This window comes from Hipposideros armiger, unplaced genomic scaffold, assembly GCF_001890085.2.
Source record: "Hipposideros armiger isolate ML-2016 unplaced genomic scaffold, ASM189008v1 scaffold_111, whole genome shotgun sequence".
NCBI lineage: Eukaryota > Metazoa > Chordata > Mammalia > Chiroptera > Hipposideridae > Hipposideros > Hipposideros armiger.
In genome coordinates, this window is record NW_017731461.1 from 1,241,606 (window position 1) to 1,265,158 (window position 23,553).

The 23,553-nt window shown below is 52.8% G+C and overlaps 1 protein-coding gene across 20 annotated transcripts in view; it reads right to left on the minus strand.

Annotated features, from left to right (window-relative positions):
- Positions 1-5,317: 5,317 nt before the first annotated feature.
- Positions 5,318-23,553, minus strand: part of CEP164 (centrosomal protein 164) — an 81,335-nt gene continuing 63,099 nt past the window's right edge. For 12 of the 20 annotated variants that reach the window (XM_019647474.1, XM_019647481.1, XM_019647484.1 and 9 more), the window contains 19 exons: positions 20,882-21,094; positions 17,457-17,588; positions 17,158-17,374; positions 16,087-16,164; positions 15,737-15,868; positions 15,287-15,409; positions 14,018-14,158; positions 13,513-13,596; positions 13,305-13,358; positions 12,840-13,015; positions 12,339-12,465; positions 11,970-12,037; positions 11,281-11,512; positions 10,241-10,348; positions 9,513-9,627; positions 8,588-8,935; positions 7,637-7,703; positions 6,645-6,767; positions 5,318-6,455 (listed from right to left, as the gene is read on the minus strand). In XM_019647474.1, coding sequence (XP_019503019.1) covers positions 6,365-6,455; positions 6,645-6,767; positions 7,637-7,703; positions 8,588-8,935; positions 9,513-9,627; positions 10,241-10,348; positions 11,281-11,512; positions 11,970-12,037; positions 12,339-12,465; positions 12,840-13,015; positions 13,305-13,358; positions 13,513-13,596; positions 14,018-14,158; positions 15,287-15,409; positions 15,737-15,868; positions 16,087-16,164; positions 17,158-17,374; positions 17,457-17,588; positions 20,882-21,094 — 2,629 coding nt within the window. In that variant the 3' untranslated portion in view covers positions 5,318-6,364. Of the gene's footprint in view, positions 6,456-6,644; positions 6,768-7,636; positions 7,704-8,587; positions 8,936-9,512; positions 9,628-10,240; positions 10,349-11,280; positions 11,513-11,969; positions 12,038-12,338; positions 12,466-12,839; positions 13,016-13,304; positions 13,359-13,512; positions 13,597-14,017; positions 14,159-15,286; positions 15,410-15,736; positions 15,869-16,086; positions 16,165-17,157; positions 17,375-17,456; positions 17,589-20,881; positions 21,095-23,553 lie in introns of those variants that run through there. The other 8 variants (XM_019647485.1, XM_019647483.1, XM_019647468.1 and 5 more) reach the window with 6 other exon arrangements.

Consider the following 23,553-nt stretch of genomic DNA (forward strand, 5'->3'; position numbering starts at 1 on the left):
GAGAGAGAGAGAGAGAGAGAGAGAGAGAGAGAGAGAGAGAGAGAGAGAGAGAGAATTTATTCCTCATGTTGGTATCTGTGCATTTGAATAAATGGTCTTCTCTTCCAGACTTTACAAGTTTGCTGTGGCAGTTCTTCACCAGTTGGCTTAATTTGGTTCTGGATGTGTCTGCTGATAATGTCCTTGGGCAGGTGGGGGCTGCTATTAGGGTCTATTTCGGGGTAAGACACCAGTTTGCACTCTGAGGTCAGTTGGGGTGTGTGTCACTGGCTGCGAACAGCTAGATAGGACGTCTGGGTTAGTTCCCTGCCCATGTGAGGCTGTTCTATGAGCTCTGTGGTTGCCTGGAATCTCTGGTCAGGCTTACTAGATGGTCAGGACTGGGTATTCTGCTCGGTAGTAGGTGGGACCATGAATTAGCTTCCATGCTCTGACAGGACACAGGACCTGCATGGCTCATTATTCAGGGACCCAAATTAGGCAAGAATGTGCACTGAACATCCTGGCCCGGTAAGGCCACCAGTTTTACTCTGCAAACAGACACAGGCTGTGCTCTGTTCAAGCACCACTATAAGCAGGGCTGTTGGGTGGGCTACACGGCTTCCTTTGTGCTCTGGTAAGGTTCCCTGGTCAGGTGGGCTGAATGCTGTAGTTAGTAATAAGTGGGGATACAAATTAAGTTTTCCTGCCTGGGTGCAGCAGCAGAAGCAGCTGCAAGGCTTCTAAGGCTCTTTTGTGGTCTCAAGCTGAATCATGCTCAAAGTTCCCTAGGCAAACAGGGATACCAGCTTTGCTCTGGGAGCAGCTAGCTCTGCCCACCCACCTCTCTGCTCTGCACACCCCCATCTCAGAGCAGGCCTTGCTGGGTTCTGTGGCTTCCAGGTGTTCTCACCAGCCCTTCCTGTCAGATGTGGCCAGGGGCTGGGCAAGCTGGTGGGGCTATAATTCAGCTCTTCTGCCTGATCATGGGCAGACCAGGCTCCAGGCCCAGCAAAACTCATTTGCAAACCCAAATCAGGCAGACTTGTACTCTGCCAAGTTCTCTGGTCAGACTGCACTGACTTGGCTCTGCAGATGTGCAAAGCCGCTGGTTTGGACATAGGCTCTGCAGGTAGGGAACTCAGTCTGCCAAGATCAGAGTGCTGGTTGTTGGAAGCCCCTCCCTTCTCCATCACAGATTCCCAGTAGTTGAGCTCGATTCGTCGCAATCCCTGTGGGGCAAAACCAGAGTAGGGGTTCCCATTAAATGACCCACAATTTTTTTGAGGGGTGGGGGGGGGTGGATGTCATCACTGTCAACTACAGTCCCTTTTCCCTCTGGAGGAACTGTAGGCTCAGGGGAGACTTCTTGGTGTGGTGCTGCACTGGCCTGGGGGAGGGGCAATGCAGTCAGCATGTAGCCACTCCTCTTACTTTTTTTTTTTTTAAGATTTTTATTGGGGAATTGGGGGAGGGGAACAGCACTGGGGAATCGGGGGAAGGAGAACAGACAAGTTGCTGTCCTTTTATTCTTCAGTCTAGTTGTGGAGGACGTTGCTTCACTGGCCCATGTTTGTATTGTGATCATTGCACTCTTCCCAGCTGAGGCAGATCAGTTGCCAGCCATTGGACGGCCGCTCACAGCGGCTCACGGCAGCTCACACTGGCTGCTGGCCGCTCACACTGGCTGAAGGTCACACACGGTAGCCCATGGCAACCCACTGCAGCAGGGGCTGCAGCCTACACAGTCGCTGGTGACTCACGGCAGCCCAGCTCCAGGTTGAGCTGTTGTTCAGCATCTTAGCTGTGGAGGGCAGTGTCACTGGCCCTCATATGTGGGATCCGAACCGGGGCCCTCTGGCGTCCCAAGCCAGCTCTTAACCAGCACACCACTCGGCCGGCTCTCCTCTTACCTTCTAATGCAGTCTCTTTCAGTCTCTGTGGTGTGTGTGTTGGGGGGGGGGAAGGGATGCTTCAGCCTCACCCCCATGTTCTAAGATTCTCTCAGTGGTGTCTTGTGCATGAATAGTTGCTAGTTCTTCTTATGAGAGGGAGCAAAGTCAGGAATGGCCTTTGTCATCTTGGTGATGTCACTCCCCTTACTATGTGTTGAACACTGTCTTGAGGACTTTATAGGGATTTTCTTTAATCCTCACAACCACTTTATGGTACTATTATGAACCCCATTTTACAGGTGTAAAAATTGAGGCACAGGGAGGATAAAGTGGGAACCCTTGTTTCACACCCCCTTTGCTTTTAACCCTGAGACTAGGGCTCACCACAACTGTTCCTGTTTCCTACCTCTCAAGAGCTGGTGCCCCTCCCCCCCCCATGGCTGTGTTCACTGGGCCCTCTGCATAACACACCTGCTGGAGATGGCAAATTAAATGGAAGAGGCAGGAGCGGCAGATAGGAGATGCACGAAGAAAGGAGGCACACGGGGCTTTCCAAGTCATCAGGACACTAGTGAAGGCAGGTACTCCATTCTGTAACCATCACTTCCCCATCTCCACAAAACAAGCTGGTGGTGGGACTGGCAGCCCCCTCTCCGGTACCCCTCCTTAGCTGAGACCTGTCTTAGGCAACTGGCGGTATTCCAACCTCCCTGTGGATGAGGGCAGCTGTCTACCCAAGGCAGACCCCTCAGAGGCACTGAAGCTGAGGCAGCCACCCTGCTTCGCCGCCCTGGAGCATGGATTCAGGCTTTGAGCTTTTGACCAGGGAAGGCACGGGCCCAGAAAGGACTTGTTCAGGTCACAGAGCTTGTAGGTGTCAGGGTCAAAAGGAAGTCCCAATGTCCTAAAGCTAGGATTATTTCCCCCCCTTCCCCATAATGCTATTTTGTGTGGAAGTTTTTATGGTGGTTAAGAGAGTGGGGTGAGGCTATTATCATTCCCAATATTGCTCCTGTAAGAAAATAGTCAGTGAACATCTCACAAAAGAGCTTCAGAAAATCATCTATTTCTGCATTAGGAATGACCCTTAACCCTACCAGTAAAGGCAAAGGGAATAAAAAGAATGCCCCTTCTTTCCTTGTATTTGCATAAAAATCTCCAGAAGGAATTTGTGTATTTGTTGCCTTCAAGGAGGAGGCTAGATGGTCCATGGATGGAGTGACTTTTGTACCATTTGAATGTTGATCCACGTGAACATACAGCCTATTCAAAATAAATATCCTTTAAAAAAGATTCCTGCTCCTTTTCGGCTGGGACCACCATCTTCCAGTAATTCATCAAAATGACCAACACAAAGGAAAAGAGAGGCATCCGCTGTATGTTCTCTAGGCCTTGTAGAAACATGGAGCTGTTCCTATGGCCACATACATGCGAATCTACACGGTGCTACTGCAGACATCAGGGAATGGGCACTGTTCAAACAGGAATGCCCCCTAAATGTTCTCATGGCAAAACTGGAAGTGTCTACCATGTCGTGTGGTTGGCACTGTTGTAAACAAACAAGGGCAAGATTTTTGCCGAGAGAATTAGTGTACGTATTGAGCATACTAAGCACGCTCAGAGCCGAGACAGCTTCCTGAAACGGGTGAAGGAAAGTGACCAGAAAGAGAAGGAAGCCAAAGAGCAGGGTACCTGGGTTCAGGGAAGCGCCAGCGGCCCCGCCCAGAGCAGCTCACTGTGTGAGAACCAGGGAAGGAGCTGAGCTGCTGGAGCCCACGCCCTAGGAACTCATGGCATAGGTGTAAAAAAAGCCTCTGTACTGTTAAAATTATTTCTCTTCATTGAGTAGAATTGTGGTGTCCCCTCCCCCAAAGAAATATCTAAAGAGAACTTTTAGTTGTGTCCTAAATATATACATACATATATATATATATTCCTGAAACCCCAGGCTGGGAGCCAGGACTCCTCGGTTCTGGCCCTACCTCTGCAAACTGACTGTAACTTTAGGCAACTGATGTAATCTCTCCAGGCCACTTCCTCCACTGTAAAATGAGTTGGCTGAGCCAGTCATGCGCAAGGCTCCTTTCAGCTCTCAAAGTCTGATTCTAGACTCCCCAGCTAGATTCTAAGGTCCATGAGGGGAGAGATGGAACAATTTTGGAGTCTTTTGAAAAAGTCCCCTTGTAGACCTTGGCTCAGGGAATTTGCTCATTCAGATAGAAGCCACCTCGATTCCTTGAACCCAGGTCTTCAGACCAAGCTGGCCAGGACTGTTCTGTGAGCTAGGAAGACAGGAGATGCTGACATAGGGGAGTGTGGTCAACCGAACTCGGCTTTCAGAGATATATGGACCTGGGTTCAAACTCTGGGTGAACTTGAGCTACAGTCATTTTATCTGAGCCCAAATTTCCTCATCTCTAAAATAAGACTACCAACTTCACAGGTTAAACAGATTATATGTTATAACATGAAAAGCACCTGGCATACAAAAGGTGTTTGACAAATCTTAGCTTGCTTCCTTTCTCCCTCTCATCAGAGCTGACTAGGACACTGGACACAGGAGGCTGGGTAGTTTGTATGTATTGCCTTCAAGTTGGTTTTCTTATGCAAACCCATGAAACATGGCCATCTCAAGTTGGTTCTCTTAGCATTTCTGTTGCTACAGATCCAAGGCTGTGTATGTAGGCTGTTCACACCACTGGAGCGGGAAAAATACCCACTTAACTTTGCCAGCTTAGTATTTCTGGGGGCTTATCTTTCATTTGTCTGCATGGGGAAAACAGTGGCCTTTGGGAGATGGCACAGGTCTCTATCTGGTAGGTGGCAGAGTAGGGAGGGCGGAAAAGGGAGAGATGGAGAACGTCAGCAGTTCCCAAGGCTGGCATCAGGGTACAGGGAGCTCCAGGGACACGGGATGGCGTGTGAAGGCTGCGCCTTGTAGAGAGCTAGGCCTTTTTCAGGACCCCAGGTGCTTCCAAGTTCTCTGAACCTTGATTTTCTCCTTCACAGAAACAAATATGAAAATCTCTGCATCACAGGTTGGTTCTGATGATTAGATCAGGTACCTAGGAGGTGTCCTGTGACTGTTAATTTTCCCTTCCTCTAGTCTTCTTAAGAGGAAGGAGGCAAAGGCTTTCAGAAGAGACACATTCAAACAACAGCCTTGTAGAAAATGGACCTGCAGGGATTTAACTGATGTACAAAACGCAAGATTGTCATTAAAGGTGGTTGTGACACGTGAGCTAGTCCCAAAGCACAGTGAGCCAAATAAAACAGACTTTGTTCTGTGTGGTGGACTGATGCCTAAAAATTATCTGGGGGTGGAGGGTGGGGGTAAAAAAGCCAAGTGGATCTTAGTTTCTTATTCCATGACAAAGCAATGAGTACTGGGACGGGGGAGGGTTGGTCTCTATGCATTGGAGAGGCAAGGGCAACCTCACAGCTTTCAAGGCGAAAAAAGGGGAACATTTTATTTAAACAATGAGATGTCAGAAAACACCCCTTGTAAACCCCAGGGAGCCCAGTGCTGAGAGGTGGGACTGGGCCAGAATGGCAGCAGCTCCAACTGGCACAAGATCCCACTGCCAAGACCAGGCACTGGCCAAGCCCCTCACCTCCTTCAGAACAAGTCTCCAAGCTCTGAGAAGGGGCAGCAGGGGGTGGCACAGGTAGAAAATAGAGATGGAAACAAGTACCCATGAATATACCCAAGGCGGAGAGAAGCGAGGTGAGGACCAGAAGCCATCCTCGACTTTTTCTGTGGCTTGTCTTCCTGAAAGTTGTGTGCTTGAGACCTGAGAAGCTAGCTAGGGGGTGGGGGGTGGGCCAGGCAAAGAGAAGGGAACGCCCCTGCGGGCAGTACAATGCCAACAGAGGGAAGGCAGGCTGCAAAACGTCTGGGGCCCAGCCTCCAGCAACCACTGGCAGGGCTCTGGGCCCAATCCTGAGACAGTCAAAGGAGAAACAGCGGGCTCAAAAAAGGGGACATTAAAAAAAGAAAGGGGTCTGATCTCTACGAGACTGAGGTATTGGAGAGACAGAGCCTGGTCCCCGGGTATAGACGTGCTGGGGGCCTTGTTCCAGTGAAGTAACCGGGCAGGTCCAAGGGACCAACTTGGCTCCAAAGGGAGTCCCTAGGCCTTTGACAGCAGCTCCTCCAATACCACCTCTTCCCCCTGACGGTACCCATGTCCCCGAAGCCCCACATCATCAGTGCTGCCATGTCCATGCAGGAGCTCACAGCAGACCACACATTTCAGCCTGAGGTCCATTATGTGGTCACTGGAGGTGGCTTACTGCTTTCCGTTGTACCATCCTTTTCAGCTAGCTGTCCCCACCCCACCGTGGTTCCTCCAAGTTTTGAGCGGGGCAAGCAGCAAAGAGGGGACAGGAGAATGCTTTATCAGAGGAAATAAAGTGCAGGCCCCTCCTCAGGCACTTGGTCTGGGTACAGGAGAGGCCAGGGGCCCCAAACGCCACCGCTCAGGGCCTCAGTGATGCACATTTAGTGTGTTGTTGTCATCCAGGCCCAGCTGCAGGAGGCCAGCGGTGGCTGTTGGCTCAGGCACTGAGAAGAGGTGTCTGGCCATGAGGTGAAGGAAAGCTGCAGTCAGCTGAGCATGTCCAGGGGAGGGACATGGAAGGGTCGAACGCCAAACAGGATCCTCCTCGGACCCCCAGGGCACTAGCACAAGCCCTGTAGCCCCGCTCAGCCATCCCAGCAGCTACAACAGGAAGGGACTGGAGTTTGGGAGCCGGCTAAAAGGATACAACTTGAGGTGGTTCCTGTAATGTTCCAGCCACTTCCGGTTAGCCTCGATCATGCTCTGAAAGTTGATGCTACCCACCTCAGGGATGTGGGACTGGGGACGCTGCAGAAGGTGGAGCTGCTCCCTGGGAAAGAGAAGGACAGCATAGGGAGAGGAAGAGAAGAGGCAGGAGTGTCCGGAGGAGGAGGGACTTGCGGTACAGCTGACCGGAGGCCATCACATCCGCCTCCTCTTCCTCTCAACATGCCAGCTGCAAACTTTGTGGAGTTGCTTTAGCAATTCAAAACTTTGTCTACTGGCAGGTATGCCCCTCTGGGATGATCCCAAAAGGGAAGGTGGTGGACCCTTCTTCCCGGGTGAATACTCCTGATATCAAGGCCCTTGGCAGCCACGTCTACCAATTCTGAGGCAATTTCATCAGCAAAAGCTCTCCCCAATGTCAACTCAAATACCTGCCTAGCACCGGCTTCCAAACTGACCAAAAGGGTAAGTGGTGGCGGGGGTGGGGGGGGACTTATGGCTGCGGCCATGTGGGGGGATACATTTGGCAAGTAATAAGATAAATGGGAAATTAATAACAGGTTTAAATAATTGCCCATCTGTCTCCCTCACGGGCTCCCTCTCACTCCAGATGTTGCTCAGCAGGGCTGTAGGACGCAGACAAACGGCTCAAAGGCAGACAGAAGCCACCCTGGAGGGCTGGAGGGACCAGTGGGAGGGCAGTGCAGGGTCGGCCAGGGGCTGATTTCTCCCCAGGCTGCCAGAGGGCCGCTTCGCATAGAGCTGGGCCAGGTGCGCCCAGCCCCACCCGCACTGGGCCTTCCTTCTGGTTGTGGAGGAGGGTCTCCGACTCAGGCAGCTTTGTGGACTGCAGGCCGGCTTGACCTCTCCGGGCAATAGGGCCATGAGTTCTGCTCCCTTCTGAGGTCCCACCAGCTCAGGGAGGCGCAGTGAGCCACGGACCTGTATGGGTCCACCGACAGGGAGGCTTACCTGGCAGACACATAACCCAGCTTGTTCTCCAAGGGGGCAGGGCTGCTGCTGAGGAGAGGGACTCCAGCTGCAAAGTGGGAGGAAATTATTCAGAAACGGGCAGCGGTTCGGCTGAGCCAGACTTGGACCCAGGCAGGCCGCCTCCCTGCTTGCTCACCAGCACCTCCTGCACCCCCATTACTGAAAGGCACTGCCCTCAAAACAAAAACAGGGAACGTTTCAGTGGTTGAAAGGGAGAGATGAAAGATAGGAACTGCCCTATTTTTATTTCTAAAACTTAATCTACTTTTCTAATTTGGTTGGGATAAAGAGATGTAACTTTTTCCCTTAAATAACTGTTTTTATGGCTTGGCACATTCCTTACCAGTGCTATGACAGCACGGGAGGCCAACTAGCCCAGAAGCAAGGAGAAGCCAAATGGCCAAGGGTTACAAGCAGGATCCTGGAGTCAGAGACATGGGGGTCAAACCTAGTCTGTTGCTGACTCACTGGGCGCCTGCAGCATATTACTTAACCTCCCTGAGCCTCAGTTTCCTCATCTGTAAAGTGGGGAAACATAATTACGACCTCAGAGGGTTATCATAAGGACTAAACGAAAAGCTTTATATAAAATGCCTGGCCCATAATATAATGCACATGATAGTAGCTATTATCATGATGAGGATGACCTTTCAGGTTCTGCTGAGCTCTGGAGTTATAAAGGCCCCAGTGAACCCACGCTCCAGGGAAACCATGGTGACCCATGTAGCCTCCGGCTGCAGGGCAACCAGCAAGGTCTTCTTCCCAGGGCCCACAGTCAATGGATCAATGAACCATGCCAGAGTTGGGGGGTGGGGGGTGAAGGGTAAGGGAAGGAGGAAGGAAGAAAAAGGAAGAGGGGGAGAAAGAGGGAAGGGAGGAGGGGAGAAGAGGAGGAACACACACCACACACTGGCCCCGAAGGAGGCTTACTTGGAAAATACTTGCGCCACTTCTTCACCAGAAAGTCGTCTACTGTTTGAGTCACAGAGGAGGAGAGCCTGGGGCCCAGCCCCGGGTCCCAGGCCCACTGGGTGGACATGTGTGGAGCAGGCGATGAGGCTGAGACCTGGGCCCGGGAGGGGGAGATGGGAACGGGGGTGCTCCTAGAGGACCAGGGAGAGTTCTGTGCTGAGGTGCACGCGACGAGTGGGGATGACGGCTGAGGGCTGAGGCTGCCCAACATGTCGACGACACCATTTATCTGGCTGTTGATCTTCTTTAGGGAGCTGCTCATGTAGTGGATCTTGTTGGGGAAGGTGGAACTTGCGGTTGGGCTGACTGAAAGGGAAGAGGAAGACGGTGAGGCTAGACTCCGGTTCCGGGCGCTAGAGCATCCGCAGGCCCAGCTGGTCCTGTGGCACCCTACTGGCCCGCCCCTCCCTGTTCCTCCAGACAACAGCCCCTCAGACTTGATTGGGGGTACAGGGAACAGCAGGGCGTCTATGTTCCGGACAGTACAATAGGAAGCTGGCCCTGAGAAAGGTTCTCCAGGGCCAGGCCCTGGGGCAGGAGTAGGAGAGGGCCCTTTGCAGGCTTGAGCTGCAGAGGAAGAGCAGCGGCCTCCCGGAAGGTGGCACTGGAAGGGAGTGGCAAATGGACACTTCTAACCGTAAAGTGCTCTGCACATGCAGAAGGCTTTCCCAGATCCTTCTGGACCTGTGTGCTGGCAAAGCCAGACTGGTTCGCTCCTTCCCAGCATTCACTGAGTGCCTGCTCCCGACACTGGCTCCCACAGGCCTTACCCACACAGGCCTGAGGGAAGGGGGCTGCACCTCTGCTCCCCAGGTTCCTCCGTCTCCACGGAAACTGTGATCCTCCCTGTCTCCCGCCCTCTCTTCCCGCCACTACCACTCACTGTGAGGCAGGGGGCAGGATTCGGAACTTTCGCTGCTCATGTCTTCCATGTCGCTGAGGTCAAAAGTCACCACTTTCTTGAGGGGGGCTCCTCTCAGAGTGTCAGTATCCGAGGCCTATGGGTAGAAGCAGCAGCTGTTACTGTACTTTCTGTGCTTTCTATCCATTGCCCTTGTGATGTATGGGGACTGAACACTTGGTGAACAGGTTCTCTGGGACCCAAAGTTCTGGGAGAGGCGCACCAAGCAGGGGGACAGGAGGGAGGCGAGGCTAAGAGAACTGACCGTCTGAGACACAGGCAGCAGGCCCACCCCTCTCCCTGCAGTGTCTCCACCTACGCTCCCCGCCTGCCACACCCATGCCTCGGCCATCCAGGGGAAAGTCTACAAGGCCCCAGGGAAGGCAGGGAAACCTCATAGGTGCCTCTATCCCCACCACCCTGGGACCATCTGTCATCAGGTGCTGTGGCGGAGGAAGGGCAGGGGTTCGATCCTCTCTGAAGAACCTTCACCAAGAGGCTCCGGGTCTCTCTGGACCACTCAGCACAAATACCCAAACGCAAAGCTGAAGCCACTGCCGTTTTCACCAGCCCAGGAGCCCTAAGCCTACGGCTAGTCCTGTGCCCTAGAGGCCCAGCTTGCCCAGCACAGGACCAAAGCACCCAACCACATCCCAGGGACGGAAGAGGAGGCCGTAGCCACACGGGACTATGCGGCCACAGGGCTGCACCTCTTCCCGAAGGGAGGACTCCAGCTGATTCAGCTTCTCCTCTTTCATCTTCAGCAGGTCATGGCCTTTCCGCATGGCCGACTTCATCTCATCCAGGTGCCTGGTCTCCTGCAGCCAGGGAGGAAAGGAGGAGAAATGTGGTGACTACCACACAGGTACTGGAGTCCCAGCTTTGCCATTGCTGGCTGGGTGAACTTGAACAAATTACTTAGCTCTCAGTCTGGATTTTCCTCTAAGAAGGAGAAATACTACTTTTCATAGGATCATAAGAATTAAATGAGATACAACATGTTACATGCTTAGCACTAAGCCCATACCTAACACATTCTCAAATGGTTACTGTTAACCAAAATGGTCATTATTATCGCAGCTCCGGCTACTACTATTGTCATCATCGTTGCCATCAGGAGGGATTCAGCAGAGCAAGGGCAGGGTGCATGTGCACACCCCTGGGAAACCTGCCGCTCTGTCGGCCTGCTGCCCTCTGCTGCCCCCAAGCCCACCATCAGAATGCAAAGCTCTGTGATCCTAGCTAATAACCACGAAGGCTCTGCCTTTCCATTGCAAATTAGGGTACCCTAGAAGTACAAAAGAGAAGTAACTCCAGCTTACGCTGAGTGAACTCAAAAGATGTTCGGTCATGAGCGAAGCCTTTAGGTTACTGGAATGGACAAGCAGGGTCCTGGGTATGAAATTTTAAAAACCTTACTTGTACTCTTCACCTAGAAAATGCAGCTAATACTACTATTCTGCACATCTGTGGTTACTGTGAGGATCCAACGATTTACTATGAGAGAAAGCACCCTGCACACTGTGCACTGCCTTATAAACGTTAAGGTGCTTTCATCCTCATTGAGATATAGAACCTGCATCACCTGTCCAGTAGTCCTAGGTGACTTGTCCAGTGATCCCAGGGCCTACGTGACCACCCTCAGGGAGTCCCCAGAAGGACCACGCTGCAAGGCGGGCGTTTCCCTGGCTCTCCCAGGCCTCCCCCACCCCCATCGCAGGGCTGACAGGCTCTCCTCCAAGCTCCCGACCTCCTCCAGGTCCTTGCGCACATCCTCCAGGGCCTTGGTGCCGGGCAAGTCTTTGGGCGCCTCCTGAGCACTGGCCAGCTCGTGGCGCAAGTGCCGCTGGGCAGCTTTCAGAGCTGTCTGCCGCCTCTGCATGGAGTGAGTCTGCTGCACCAGGAACTCCTTGGCGCTGCGGAGAGCTATCCCTTCGGCAGAGAAGTAGTGCTGGAGGCTGTGGGAGGACATGCCCAGGAGGCTGTGGGAGGACATGCCCAGGTGAGGGGGTGTGAGGGGGAGAAGGCAAACAGACTCCGAGAGCCTCTGCTCTGGGTCACTCCACCACTTCCTGAGCACAGATTACTGGGCTGGGGTTGAGCAGTGCGTGGAAATGCCGCCATTAAATACAGCAGCGGCACACTGCACTGAGTCTTCCCACCCTGACTCTGAAAGGCCTTCGGATAGGTGGCCAGACGCACCCATCAGCCTGGCCCTCAACCAGGGGGTCAGCAGATGCCAGCATGCAGTGTCAGCAGTCACAATGGGTACCTACTTGGCTTGCCTGAGAAGATTCCTCAATCCCCGGGACCCGCTCCCCTGAGCCAAGCCCCACTAGTGATTGCTATCGCTGCACTGTTTATCCCAGCTCTGTCATACAGGCACTCACCCCTTCATGGCATCCTCAACCCAAAATAACACAGGCTATGGGAACTCACCTGTCCACGGACAAGTCAGCCTCCTCCTTGTTCTGGGAGAGAGAAGAGGGTACCTTTTTGGTCTGGCTCTAAGGATACACGATAGGAAAGACCCACTGAATGCAACAAAAGTAGATACACTGCAGGCTCAGGGGACCCTGCAGCCCCTCCCAGTGGCCTAGACACAAATGGCTCTGCCAGCTGCTGAGCCATTTATAGATATCATTTGACTGATAGAGATGGGGGACAGGGAATGATAAGAACAGGAGGCTAAGGCCATATAGAGAGCAGAGCCAGGACCCCTCCTGGTGCCCTTCTCCCCCGAGGCCCACCCGTTTCTGGTGCCTCAGCCCAGCCATCCTGTCCCTTCCAAGGCACAGAGATGCTCACTATCACAAGGGATTTCCTCAGTTCCTCAATGTGGAGATCTGACTCAAAATGTGAGGAAGCATGGCTCTCCTCAACTTCCAGCTCTTTCAGTGTGTCCTGCTTCCGCTGAGCGTCCGCCTCCAGGCCTCTGTGTTGGGAGAGGGGAGTGGGCGGTGGGGGTGAGTGAAGCAGGGTCACATGATAAAGCAGGCCAGGCGCACTGTCAGGGCCTCTGGGGGGACTTCAAACCCCAACCTTAGAGAGCAGGACCATCTCCATCCATTCACTGCCATCGAAGTCCCTAAGGCAGTGCTGGGGCATGAACAGTACACCCAGGGATCCGCAGCTCTTTACAACCTCCTAACAGCCCCCACTCTCCACAAAATGCAGCAGACACAGGCCCTCTTCCTGGCTCCACCTCTGCCTTTCATTGAGCCACAAGCAGACAGGGCCCATGAACAGCAGAGGTCAGGGGGCAGGCGAGAGGCAGGACGGTGGCTAAGTGGAAGGTGCCCACACCACCTGATATGTTTCTCCAGCCTCTGAGTCTGGGTCTGCAGCAGATCCACCTGGGACTCCAGCTCCAACTTGTGGGCACGAAGCTCACTGAGAATTCTTCGGAGCTGCTGGTTTGATTCCAACAAGTGGGTGTGCTCCTTCTTTGCCTCTTCCAGGGACCGATGGGTGGCTGTGGCTTCCTGACGCAAAAGGAAAGACAGAAGCACCTGAAGCAGGCAGAAGTAGAAGACGGGGAAACCCAAAGAGCAGAGAGAGAGGGCAGAACTGAACACGGAGATAACTGTGTCCTTCCACCAGAGCCCCACTCCCTGGGGTTCCCCGATTGGGTCCCACAGTGGCGCTACTTGTGGAATAAACTCAATGCCCAGGAGAGATCAGGTGAACAAAAGGTGGAGGGTTGCGGGGAGAAGAAAAGAAGGAAAGGGAACGAGGGAAGGACAAAGGAGGGTCCGAAAGGCGCAGACACACCTCTCTCTCCAGTGCAACCTGCCTCTGCACGTCAAGGAGCTGCTGCTTCTCCTTCTGGGCAGTGGGGAAGGAAAGAAACAGGGCCCCTTGGCCATCTCCAGGCCCCAGGTCTAAGGGGTGAAAAGGCCCATCCTCTCCTGGACGAGCTATAACTTCAAGGTTAAGGGTACCGAGAGATCCTGTCCTCCACCCCCAGTGCCTGCCTCACCTGAATGTCCAGCTGAGCCAATCTGGCCTTCACATCTTTGGTTCTGGTTTCAAGCTCCACCTCTAAATCTTGGAATTTCTTTTCCTGCACAGAAGCACAGGTGGAGAGAAAGATATAAGTGAAGAAAGAGCACAGAGCATCAGCTGAAGGGGCAGGAGAGGGCTGACCCACCACACCTTCCAAGATAGAATCAGGCTTCCTCCCATGAGCCCCCGCGGCCTCCCAGGAAAGCACCACACCTTATTTATTTCCAGTGGGGGCAAGGAGCAGCAAAGGTGCCAACCCCAAGGCTCTCAAGGGGCTAACCTCCTCTTCTAATCCTGGGGATGTTCCCTTGGCCCAGAAACAAAGGAGCAAAGATGTCCGAGCTTGGGGATGGCCAATGAGAGACCCCCACTCCTGAAGCTGTCAGGCTCCATCCTGCTATCTTGCTGTCCCAGCACTTTTCTACCCTATCTGGAGGTGTCGGGTGGGTGAGCCCCAAGTGGCCCCCCCGAGCCCCCACCTGCTCCCGGAATCGACGCCACAACTCCTCCAGCTTCCTGTCCTGCTCCTGCCTCACGGTCTCCAGTTCTCGCTTATGGGCCCTTTGCAGGCGCTCCAGCTCTTCTCTCAGCCCCAAAAGTTCAGCCCGCTGCTTCCTCTCCTGCACAGAGGGTGGGGCCGCCAGTGGGAAACTGCAGTGGCCCTCACACGTCTAAAACCACAGCTCCCCCCGCCACCCCGGCAGCCTTGAGTCCCCTAAGACCAGCTCTTCAAGGAGAGCGCTGAGGATGGCATGGTCCTACCCCCCGGAAAACCTGTACCCCCTCTCTGCTGCTGAAGCAGAGTCTGATCAGATGTCAGGAGGAAATCTCCTCTGGGAGCCTGCCTTTCCTACTGCTCCATCATGTCAGCTTCCCTTCCTTAAGGGAAGAGAGGTCATGAGTAAACTTTCACTATTCTTCAGCAAGACCAGAATTGGTTGGTGAAGGGAGTCAGCTACATTCCATCACAGCCCACTATGTGTGCCCTGGGAAAGACGTACGAAGTGTCTGGGATATCGGTTCCCGCCCCTGGAGCAGCAGCCTAGGAGTCCCAGCAGAGGCCCAGCTGTGGGCTAAAGTCAGTCACTGCCACTGTTCACCCCAACAGGAGCAAGCCAAGCCGGAGTGGGGCAACTTAGATAGCTGAACTTTGCCAGCCAAGGCTAAGGGCTGAAGATGGGCAGGTAATAGCTACATACTGGATGGCTCCTGCTGTGGAATTTCGATGGCTCTGGTGGCATGGTGTTAGAGTGGTTAAAACGGAAGGCTCTGGAATCAGACAGTCTAGGCTTGAATCCCAGCTCCTCTGCTAGTTAGCCAGGGTGGGCTTGCAATAGTTACTTACACTCTGTCTCAGTTTCCTCGTTTTTAAAATGGAGATGATGACAGTACGTCGCTCCTCAGCGTGTTGTGTGGACTAAATGAGTTCATCTATATGAAGAGCTTAGAACAGTGCCTGGCACGTAGCACAAGCTCAATGTTAGCTCTTATTACCATGAGAGGGAAGTGCAGCCTGCCTGATGAAGAGGAATCACTCCTCATCTAATGTTTTAGTAAAAAGGCAAAAAAAAAAAAATGACTTCACCACTGCAGGGGTCCAGGGAAGAAAGTCTCCCACAAACCCTGAACAGTTTGTCTCCTTCCTCTGCCTTCTAGCCAGCTGGGAAGGGCCCGGGGAGGGCGGGGGGCGGGGGTGAGTGGGTGAGTGTGCGCGCGCGCATGCGTGCTGGAGGACATGGCCAAGTCACCTCAGCTTCGTACTGCTCTCTGGCGTCAGCCACCACTTGCTGGTGCCCCTTCTTCATCTTGTCCATCTTCCTCTCGTGTTCCCTTTCCACCTCCTGCCGCTTCTCTCTCAGGAGACCACTGAGCTGCATGCGGGGAGCCGGTACTTACAACACGTAGGACTGAGTGGACCAGCACTCAGGGACTGAAGCACTCAGAGGTCTCATACGCACACGACATGCACATCACACGTACGTGACACGATATACACAGCAACACCCCAGCACCCCCTCCCCACATGGGTACAGGGCCATGGGGGTGAAGAAGCACCTGACCTCAAGGGAACAGAGACATGAAAAAGAGAATGAGAAATTCTAACCCCAGCGGAGCCACCCAAAGCAACGCACAGGCCCCTGTGGGCCAGGATTGCTCGGCCCGCCGTCAGAGCCTCTGCAACAGGCACACACATTTACCTCTCGCTCATACAACAGCATTTGCTGAACTTTCTGCTGAGCTCTGTGGTCCGCCAACCCCAGGCTCTCCTGGAGCTGCGCCTCCTCTTTCTGTTGAGCTTCCTCTATCTTCCTCTGGAGGCTGGAGACCACCTGAGGAGGCCCCAGGACAGGGGAAGGGTGTGACTCAGAGAGCACTGCAGAGTGGCCACGGGGGACTCACTTCCCGGGGTTGCAGGGAGAGAGACGTTCCCTCCCTCATAGCAGGGATGGGGTTTGAGTCCTTCTGGGGACTCGCTGTGACTTGAGGCTTATGCTCAGGGAGCAGGATGCCCAGCTCTGCCTCACAGGCCAGGCCGGCAGCATCTCACCTCTCTGTGCTTGGCCTGCAGTGAGGAAGAGAGCCGGTGCAGCTCAGCACTGTGCTTACTCTCCAGCGCTGCCTCCGCCTAGGGAGCAATAAAGGGCCTGTGAGGGACGCAGGGCAGGGAAGGCTGGCTGGGCACTGACCCTGGAGGAAGGAGGAGCCAGGAAAGCCGCCCCAGTGCACCTCGAGCTGAGGGGCTAAGGAGAACTACAGGCACATCTCTGTTCCTGCAACATAACTCAGTCCCTAAAGTCGGCATCCAGCAAATGGACAGGCACATGAAGGCCCGAGTGAAGGGGCATTCCGGCAAGGCAAGCCGCGGGTCACTGCTTCCATCCCCCGCCTCCGGGCTAGGCCACAGGCACACGGGTGACACTCGTGCCTGGATGAGGCCCCAGGCAGGGAGGGCTGGGGGTTTTAGCACAGTCCCCCTGAGCACTGGCAGTACAATGTTCTCCTCCAACCCGACTGGAGTTTTGCCTTGTCTGAGAGCTGAAACTCTACCACCATTCACCAAAAGACAGCAGAAGTTCCACGTGGCCTGTTACTTACTTCAGCCCCTTGCCTAGAGACGGACCATCGGTTCAGAGAGACAAGGAGTGAGGACAAAGGAGAAAAAACTCCTCTGAGTGTGCTAACCTCTCATTCTATGGCAGGAGAGAGATGAAAGGTCATCACAGCTGCCCCTCAGGGACAAGGACAGGGGCCCTTTGTCTCAGGACCTCTGGGCTGGTTTAAGTTCTTTTGGTCATGAAATCTTCCCAAATCCATAGGCCATTTCCAATCAAACTTCTTCACTGCCCTTGCCAGCCCCAGCTGGCCCTAGAGGGAGCCCCTGGACACCTGCAGTACCTTCTGCTCTGCCGTGGGGACCAGGACTAGCACCTGCCCTGAGACAAGCCAGGTCCACACAGAGTAATGGGCCCACCGTCTCCGAGCCTGTGTGTGTAGACCCCCACTCTCTGCCTGGCTCCCCACGACGTATGCCCAAGGCTGGCTCTTCCTCCACACTCAGTCCCTCCCCATGCAGCTCAGGGACATGTCAGAGGGGAAGGTCCCCACTCTACTTGCTCACTTCTTTCCTCTCCCTTTCTAGCTGCAACCTCAGCTGCTGCAAAGCCTTCTCCTTCTCAGCGTTCAGGGCAGCTTGCTCTCTCTTCACCAAAGCCTCCATCTCTTCCTTGAGCTGCCCCAGCATTTGCCTGTTTTTCTGCTCCAAGTTCGCCCTCTCAGCCTTCTGCAGAGACTCAAACTCCTCGCTCAGCCTTTGCAGAGAAGCCTGTTGCGTGACCCTGGGCAGAGAAGGGAATGGGGATGGGCCTGTGCACTCAGGGGTTCCTCCACGGGGCGAGGCAGCTCACAGTAGGCACTCACCTGATCTGATTCGCATCTGCTTCTGCACTGGACCGGACCTGGGCCCGGAGTCGGGACAGCCTCCAGCTTTCCTCCTCTCTCAGCTGAATCCCCTCCTCCTCAGCGGCTTTCTGCAGCTGCTCCTTCAGAGAACTGGGAAGGAAAGGAAAGGCAAGTTTGTTTGAGGATCCACAGGTTCTTCCTCTTCCAGTCATAATCCCTGGCTCTCGACTTCAAAAGTCTGTAGCCTGTAGCCTGCCTGTGTAGCTCCCTATATCTTAAAGATGAGCCTGACGTCAGCCTCCGGGTCCTGCAGCCTCCCGATAATACCTCCCAGGGTTAAGGGGGCTGTAAACTCTACCTGCCCTCTGCCACAGGAACCAGATTACAGGCGGCTTCGTCCCAGAGCAGTGTTTCTGCCGAAGGCTCCCCTCTGCCTCCAGGTTCCCTTGACATGGCATTCATGCAAGGATGGACAGTCTGACCCCAACCTGACTCTGGTTCCGTATCCTTTCACTCCCCACCCCACAGACTCTGTTCTAGCCACATCAGATGAGCCACCACCTCTAAATCCCACAACTCTTCCTTGCCTCTTGGCCTTTGTTCACACTGGGTCCTCTGCCTAGAATCCCCTTTTCTACCTGACAAACCCATATTCATCATTCAACACCCAGCTCCCTCTGCTCAGAGGAGACTTTCTGACTCCCTCCAAGTTCATCAATTAGCCTTTCTGTTCCTATCACATGTTATATGGGGACCTTTCTTATCCCGTGCCACTCTGTACATGCATCATACTGCATCATAATTAATCTTTTGTATGTCTATTTTCCTTACAAGTCAGAGAGCTTCTCCAGAGAAAGAATCATCTTAAAATGTTATTATCCCAGGTGCCGAACACAGTAACTGACATGAAGTAGGTGCTCAATAAATGTTTGTTGAATTTGAACAGTATCACCCAGCCCCAAAATATAAGCAGGGCTTTGACTATCTATGAGAGTATCTTATTTACAGACCAAGAATGGTAACCACTTCATCCCAAGCGAACATCCCTCTGCATACACAGCCCCCACATGACCAGGGCTGTGTTCTGTGCAACCAGGGAATTCAAGCCTAAGGAAAAAAAGATTCAGAAGACAATTTCTTTGAGAAGCTTCTGTAATGAATTCCAAAGCCAAAAGAGATTTAGGATCGTTTTCTATTTCAAGCTATCAGCATCACTGCTCTCTTCCATTATGATGGAAAATTTGAGTTAAGTAAAAATCCTTCCGTCTGGATTCCCCAGAAACCCTTTCTCTGTCCTATGGCTAAATTTTACACATAGCAACACAGACTATTAGAGCTGGAAGGGTCTTTAGAGGTTAAGTCTTTCATTTTACAACTCTCTCTCTTTATCTTACAATCTCTTCATTTTACAACTAAAGAAAATAAGGGTCAGCCTGCCTGTCTTCCTGCTTGCCTGCTCATTCAAGAAATAGTTGCTATACAGTGTGGCTTCCAGAAATTTCTATCAAGTGGAGGTTTCCCAGAAGAAAGAAGGCCCCACCCCTGAGAAAGGCTCGTATGTAAACAGAAACAGAGTTCTCATGATGAACTATTTTGAAGAGAATCAGGCAAGTCACTGCCCACAGAGAAATCACTTAGTCAAAACCGCTGAAACTATATTGATTTCAACTGAAAATAAAAATAAGAGCTCCCATGTACTGAGCAATTACAGTGCTGTACGTCCTGAGTTAGATACTTCTGAGATGCCAGTCTTCACCACAACCTACGAGGGCTCTTGGACGTCCCTCTGGAGTCGGGGGGTTTGGAGAAAGATGAAAAGCCCAGTCAGCCAAGCCCAGGGAGGCCATGAAGAGAGAAGCCTGGTGGACTGGCATGGAACTGCTGCCCGCATTTTCCCCTAGGCACTGCCTCTCAAGGGGAGCTGAGCCACACTCTGTTTGGATGGGCCCCTGCCTCGATTTCCAGTTGGCTGGAAGAGGAGGATGCTGTGGGGAGATCTGTTCTGTGGGATGCTCCCTGGCAGGGAGTCCAGGAGGGGTGATGTAAGGACGGACGGACGCTGGGTCAGCGGATCCTGTGTCAGGCAAATGAAATTGTCCCCAACCCGCTGGGGAGTGAAGTGATGGTTTTCTGTTAGCTTCTCTAAGCAGAAATGTTTTATACACTCTTTGTTATCTATGATATAAAAAAAATAAGTTTCTACCACTTTTGGATGTTCTGTCCAAGAGGAAAAGATTTAGTCTGTAGATAAACTGCAAAGTAAGTGAATTACATTAACACCTTTTTGTAGCATTTTTCCCATCCTGCGACTGTGATAGAGACTGCTTATTACCTTCTCAATATCCATTCTCTCATTTTCCTTACTAACAGAACCCTAATTTTATTCTATCAGGTAAAGAGGCGCAGCTAAAGGACTACATTTCCCAGTCCCCTTTGCAATCAGGGGTAACCAATGAGATATAAGTGGAAATTACTGGATAAAGTTTCCAGGAAAACTCCTTTAAAGGGACTGAATGAGCTAGAAGGTACCCCCTTTTATACTCTACCCCTATTCTTCCTGCCTGGAGCACTGACACAATGGCTAGAAATCCAACAACTATATTGGACTGTGAAGAGACCCTGAGAGTAAAAACCAGCATTAAAGAGGCAGAGAGATTACAGGAGACAGGGACCTGGTGACTCTGTGGAGCCACTATGCGAGCCCTAGACTGCCTTTTCTTATAAAAATAAATCTCTAGCTTATTTACACACACACACACACACACACACATATATATATACACACACACACACAATCACATACACACAGGCCCAGCCCAGGCTTAAGTGTCATGTTTGTCTAGGGCTTCCCAGCCAGCTCCTCAAAGAGTAAGAACCCAAATAGAAACTTCTGGGTCCTGAGCACGAGTGCCTCACACTATATCATGTGATCCCTACCAATCTCACTGGGTCCCAGCAGGGCCCTGACTCCCAAAAGAGAGGACAATGAAGTAAATAATAAAACAGACTTCAGGCTCTGCTGCTTCTTAGCTTCCATACTTTGGACAAGTTACTTAACCTTCCTGTGCCTCAATTTCTTCATCTATATCATAGACGCTACAAAATGGGGTTGATAACAATACCTCATAAGAGCCATTCACAGGACTAATCAAATTGATATAAAGCACATGGATCAGTATAATCTGTCAAAACACGTTAGCTACTCTCATGATGATCGCGCCTTCCCTCTCAATTCCCTCCCAAAAAGAGAGGGCTCACGATCCTTCGCCAGGGAGCCCATTCCTTCACACGGGCCAGCGAGGCAGAGTCTTGGTGGGCCACGGACATTCCTGGGATCTCCAGGGTGGGGGAAGAGTGCCCCCCCACCCCACCCCCCGCGGCATGGGGACAGTGTCCTCACTGTGAGGCTCTGGGAAGCTCATCTAAGGGGGGAGGGGCAGGACCTGAGAGACTTCTCTTTCTGCTGGTGAAGCTGGACGGTCTCCTCCTCCTCCTCCTCCTGCCGCAGCTTCTCCCGTAGCTGCCGCATCTTCTCTCGCTTCAATTCCAGGAGCCGCCTCTGGTCTTGCCTGAGTTCTTGGGCCACTGCCTCTTCCGTGGCCTTCAGGGCCGCCTCTGAGAGCTGCTCTGGGGGAGCCGCAAGCTCTGGAGATCGCCTACCAAGGGTGGAGAACAGCATTTCACTAGTTTTAATATCCACCCACCTTTTGGCATCAGGGCTTAGACAGTTACAGATCATCACATACAGAGTCCTAATGGAGGGCCCACGATCAGAAGTCACACATGCAAATCAGGTCCCCCACGGGCAGGCAGTGAGGTTGCCCCTGTCGGACATACAGGCAGCACCTGTTCTACAGGACAAGCCCCACCGTGGCTGTGTAAGGCCTCAAGAGCCTGGGGAGAAGGGCAGCCCGTAGCAGGCTCTCAGTGAGCCCGGTGGTTGTGGCCCAAGGTGAAGACGTGGCTGAGGAGCTCGCAGCAGCGGGGAGAGATTAAAGCTCTGTCCCTCCCAAGTTCTCCCCAAGATGGCTCAGGGCCCTGTTTCTGTCACCCACTAGGGCTCTGCCTGCTACTTGAGGCTCATGCTAGCAATTTCGGGAGTCCCCAGAAGCTGTTCTTTGCCTCCCCAGCTGAACAGAGGCCAACGCCTATGAGCCAGCGGCAGACAGAGCAGCATCTCCCCGAGCCCTGAGACCCAGACTCGTCCATGCAGATGCAGGAATGGGAAACCCCCTCCCACACTGCCCAGGGAGCCAAGCCGGAGGCCGTTCCCTAAGCCAAAGAGAGCAGCAAGAGCACTACAGGTACAGGGTGCTCCTTATGTCACCGATGAGGCCGTGTTTTCATCTGCTTCGAGTTACTTGAACGGGTGAAAAAGGGTAAAAGAAATTCAGGACTAACCTGGATGTATTAGGTGGGTGGGAAGATGAGGACTAATGGTATTGGTTACAAAGATGTCTATAAATTACGAACGTTGTTTGTTGCTTGTACGCTGGTTCTTGAAGGACATGCCCAAAAAGAAATCCCAAGAACATTTGGAACCATGAGAGCATAAGCAGAATAAAGTATTTCACCTCCCAGAATGGCTCTCCTAAAGGCCAATATGTGTTTGCACTCCCAAGTCCCTAAATCTTATGTTAGAAACTGATCTCGCCACACAACCACCACCCTTCTTGCATGTGCTCAGGCTATGGCAGGCCTGGCACGTGACCCAGTCAGTCTCAGCAGTATGTGGGTGTGGTCCAAGTCAAGGAGTACTGGAGCAAGAGTGGAACAGGGGAGCCAGTCCCCCTGCTGGGGTTGCAGAACCCCCTTCTCCCTCCAGCTCTAGCACTGCAGCAGATAGAAGGCAGTGTGCCCGATCAGATTAGAAAAGCAGAAGAAAACAAGGCCTTAGGAATTCCATTTTGGCCCCTTGAGACCAGAGAGAGAAGGAAGATAAAAAAGGCCACTGTGGTCTCTAAAATACCATTAAAATCTTTCCTACCCCCTTTCCTAAAATTGTAACTCAGACCAGAAACAGTCTTGAGCTATGCGTCCAATTCTCTTCTGCACCCAGCTCCATCTCCCCCCCTCCTTCGAATTCCCGGCTTCCTCTTGGTCCCCTGACACAGCGCAACTGATGCGGATGTGAGAGATGTGGCTGCCACCTCCTCTGAGAATTCTGCCCTTGGAAAGAGCCTCCCCCCGCAGCTCTCTGCCTCATCAACCCTCCAACTCATTTCCAACCTTGGCTGAAAACATCTTTTTTTCCTGAGATGGTACCTTTTAATGTCTCTCTCCCCTGTGGGCTGTGTAGCTATGTGGAGCCCTAGGGACAGATGCTACAGAAAGATGGGGCATGAGACGGCAAGGCAGTGTGTGCCCAGGCTACACGCACGGGTGAGCTGGCTTGCAAACCTGGCACGCAGGCAAACAGGCCTAATTTTCAATAGGCCTCTTTTCTGTGTCCCCGTTTTAAAGATCTAATACCCCAAACCCCCAGCCTAGGTCCAAAGCAATCAACAATGGGCCTGAAAGATCTTTGAGATGCCTGGGAAGTTGAAGACTCCAGAGGAAGAGGTAGATCTGATTTCTAGGCCACTCCTCAGGTATCAGCATCAGGGAGACCCAGTTTCCAACAGTGAGGGCCAAGACGAGGCTCTGCAGAGCATCAACATTTCAGGCTGGCCACCAAGTAGCTGAGACATGTGAAGGAAAGCAAGGAGGGGAGGCGGGCGGGGAGACGGAAGAGGAAGAGAGACAGGCACCCAGACCTCCCGAAACGGCTGTGCGCCACCGCAGCCAGGATCGCAAGCGAGCCAAGAGTTCTCGTTTCCGCTCACATTCAACCCAGTGGTTTTAATGAAGCTACCCTCTTCCTACAAACACCTCAAGAAAGATGCTGGGATGACAAAGGGGAGAATCTCCCCCTTTCCCAGACCCAGGCCTTCTGGCCAAAAAGCGTGCATGGTGGCGGCTGCATGCTAGCCTTGCCCGCACTCGCTGGCCTGCCCTTTGCTCCTAACTCCTGATTCAGCTTGACTACATCTATGAAGTGACACTCTATGAATCATGTTTTCTTATTTTCTGTATTTTGTGATGTTTGACATCTTAAAAAGCTTGCTGGTCAAGG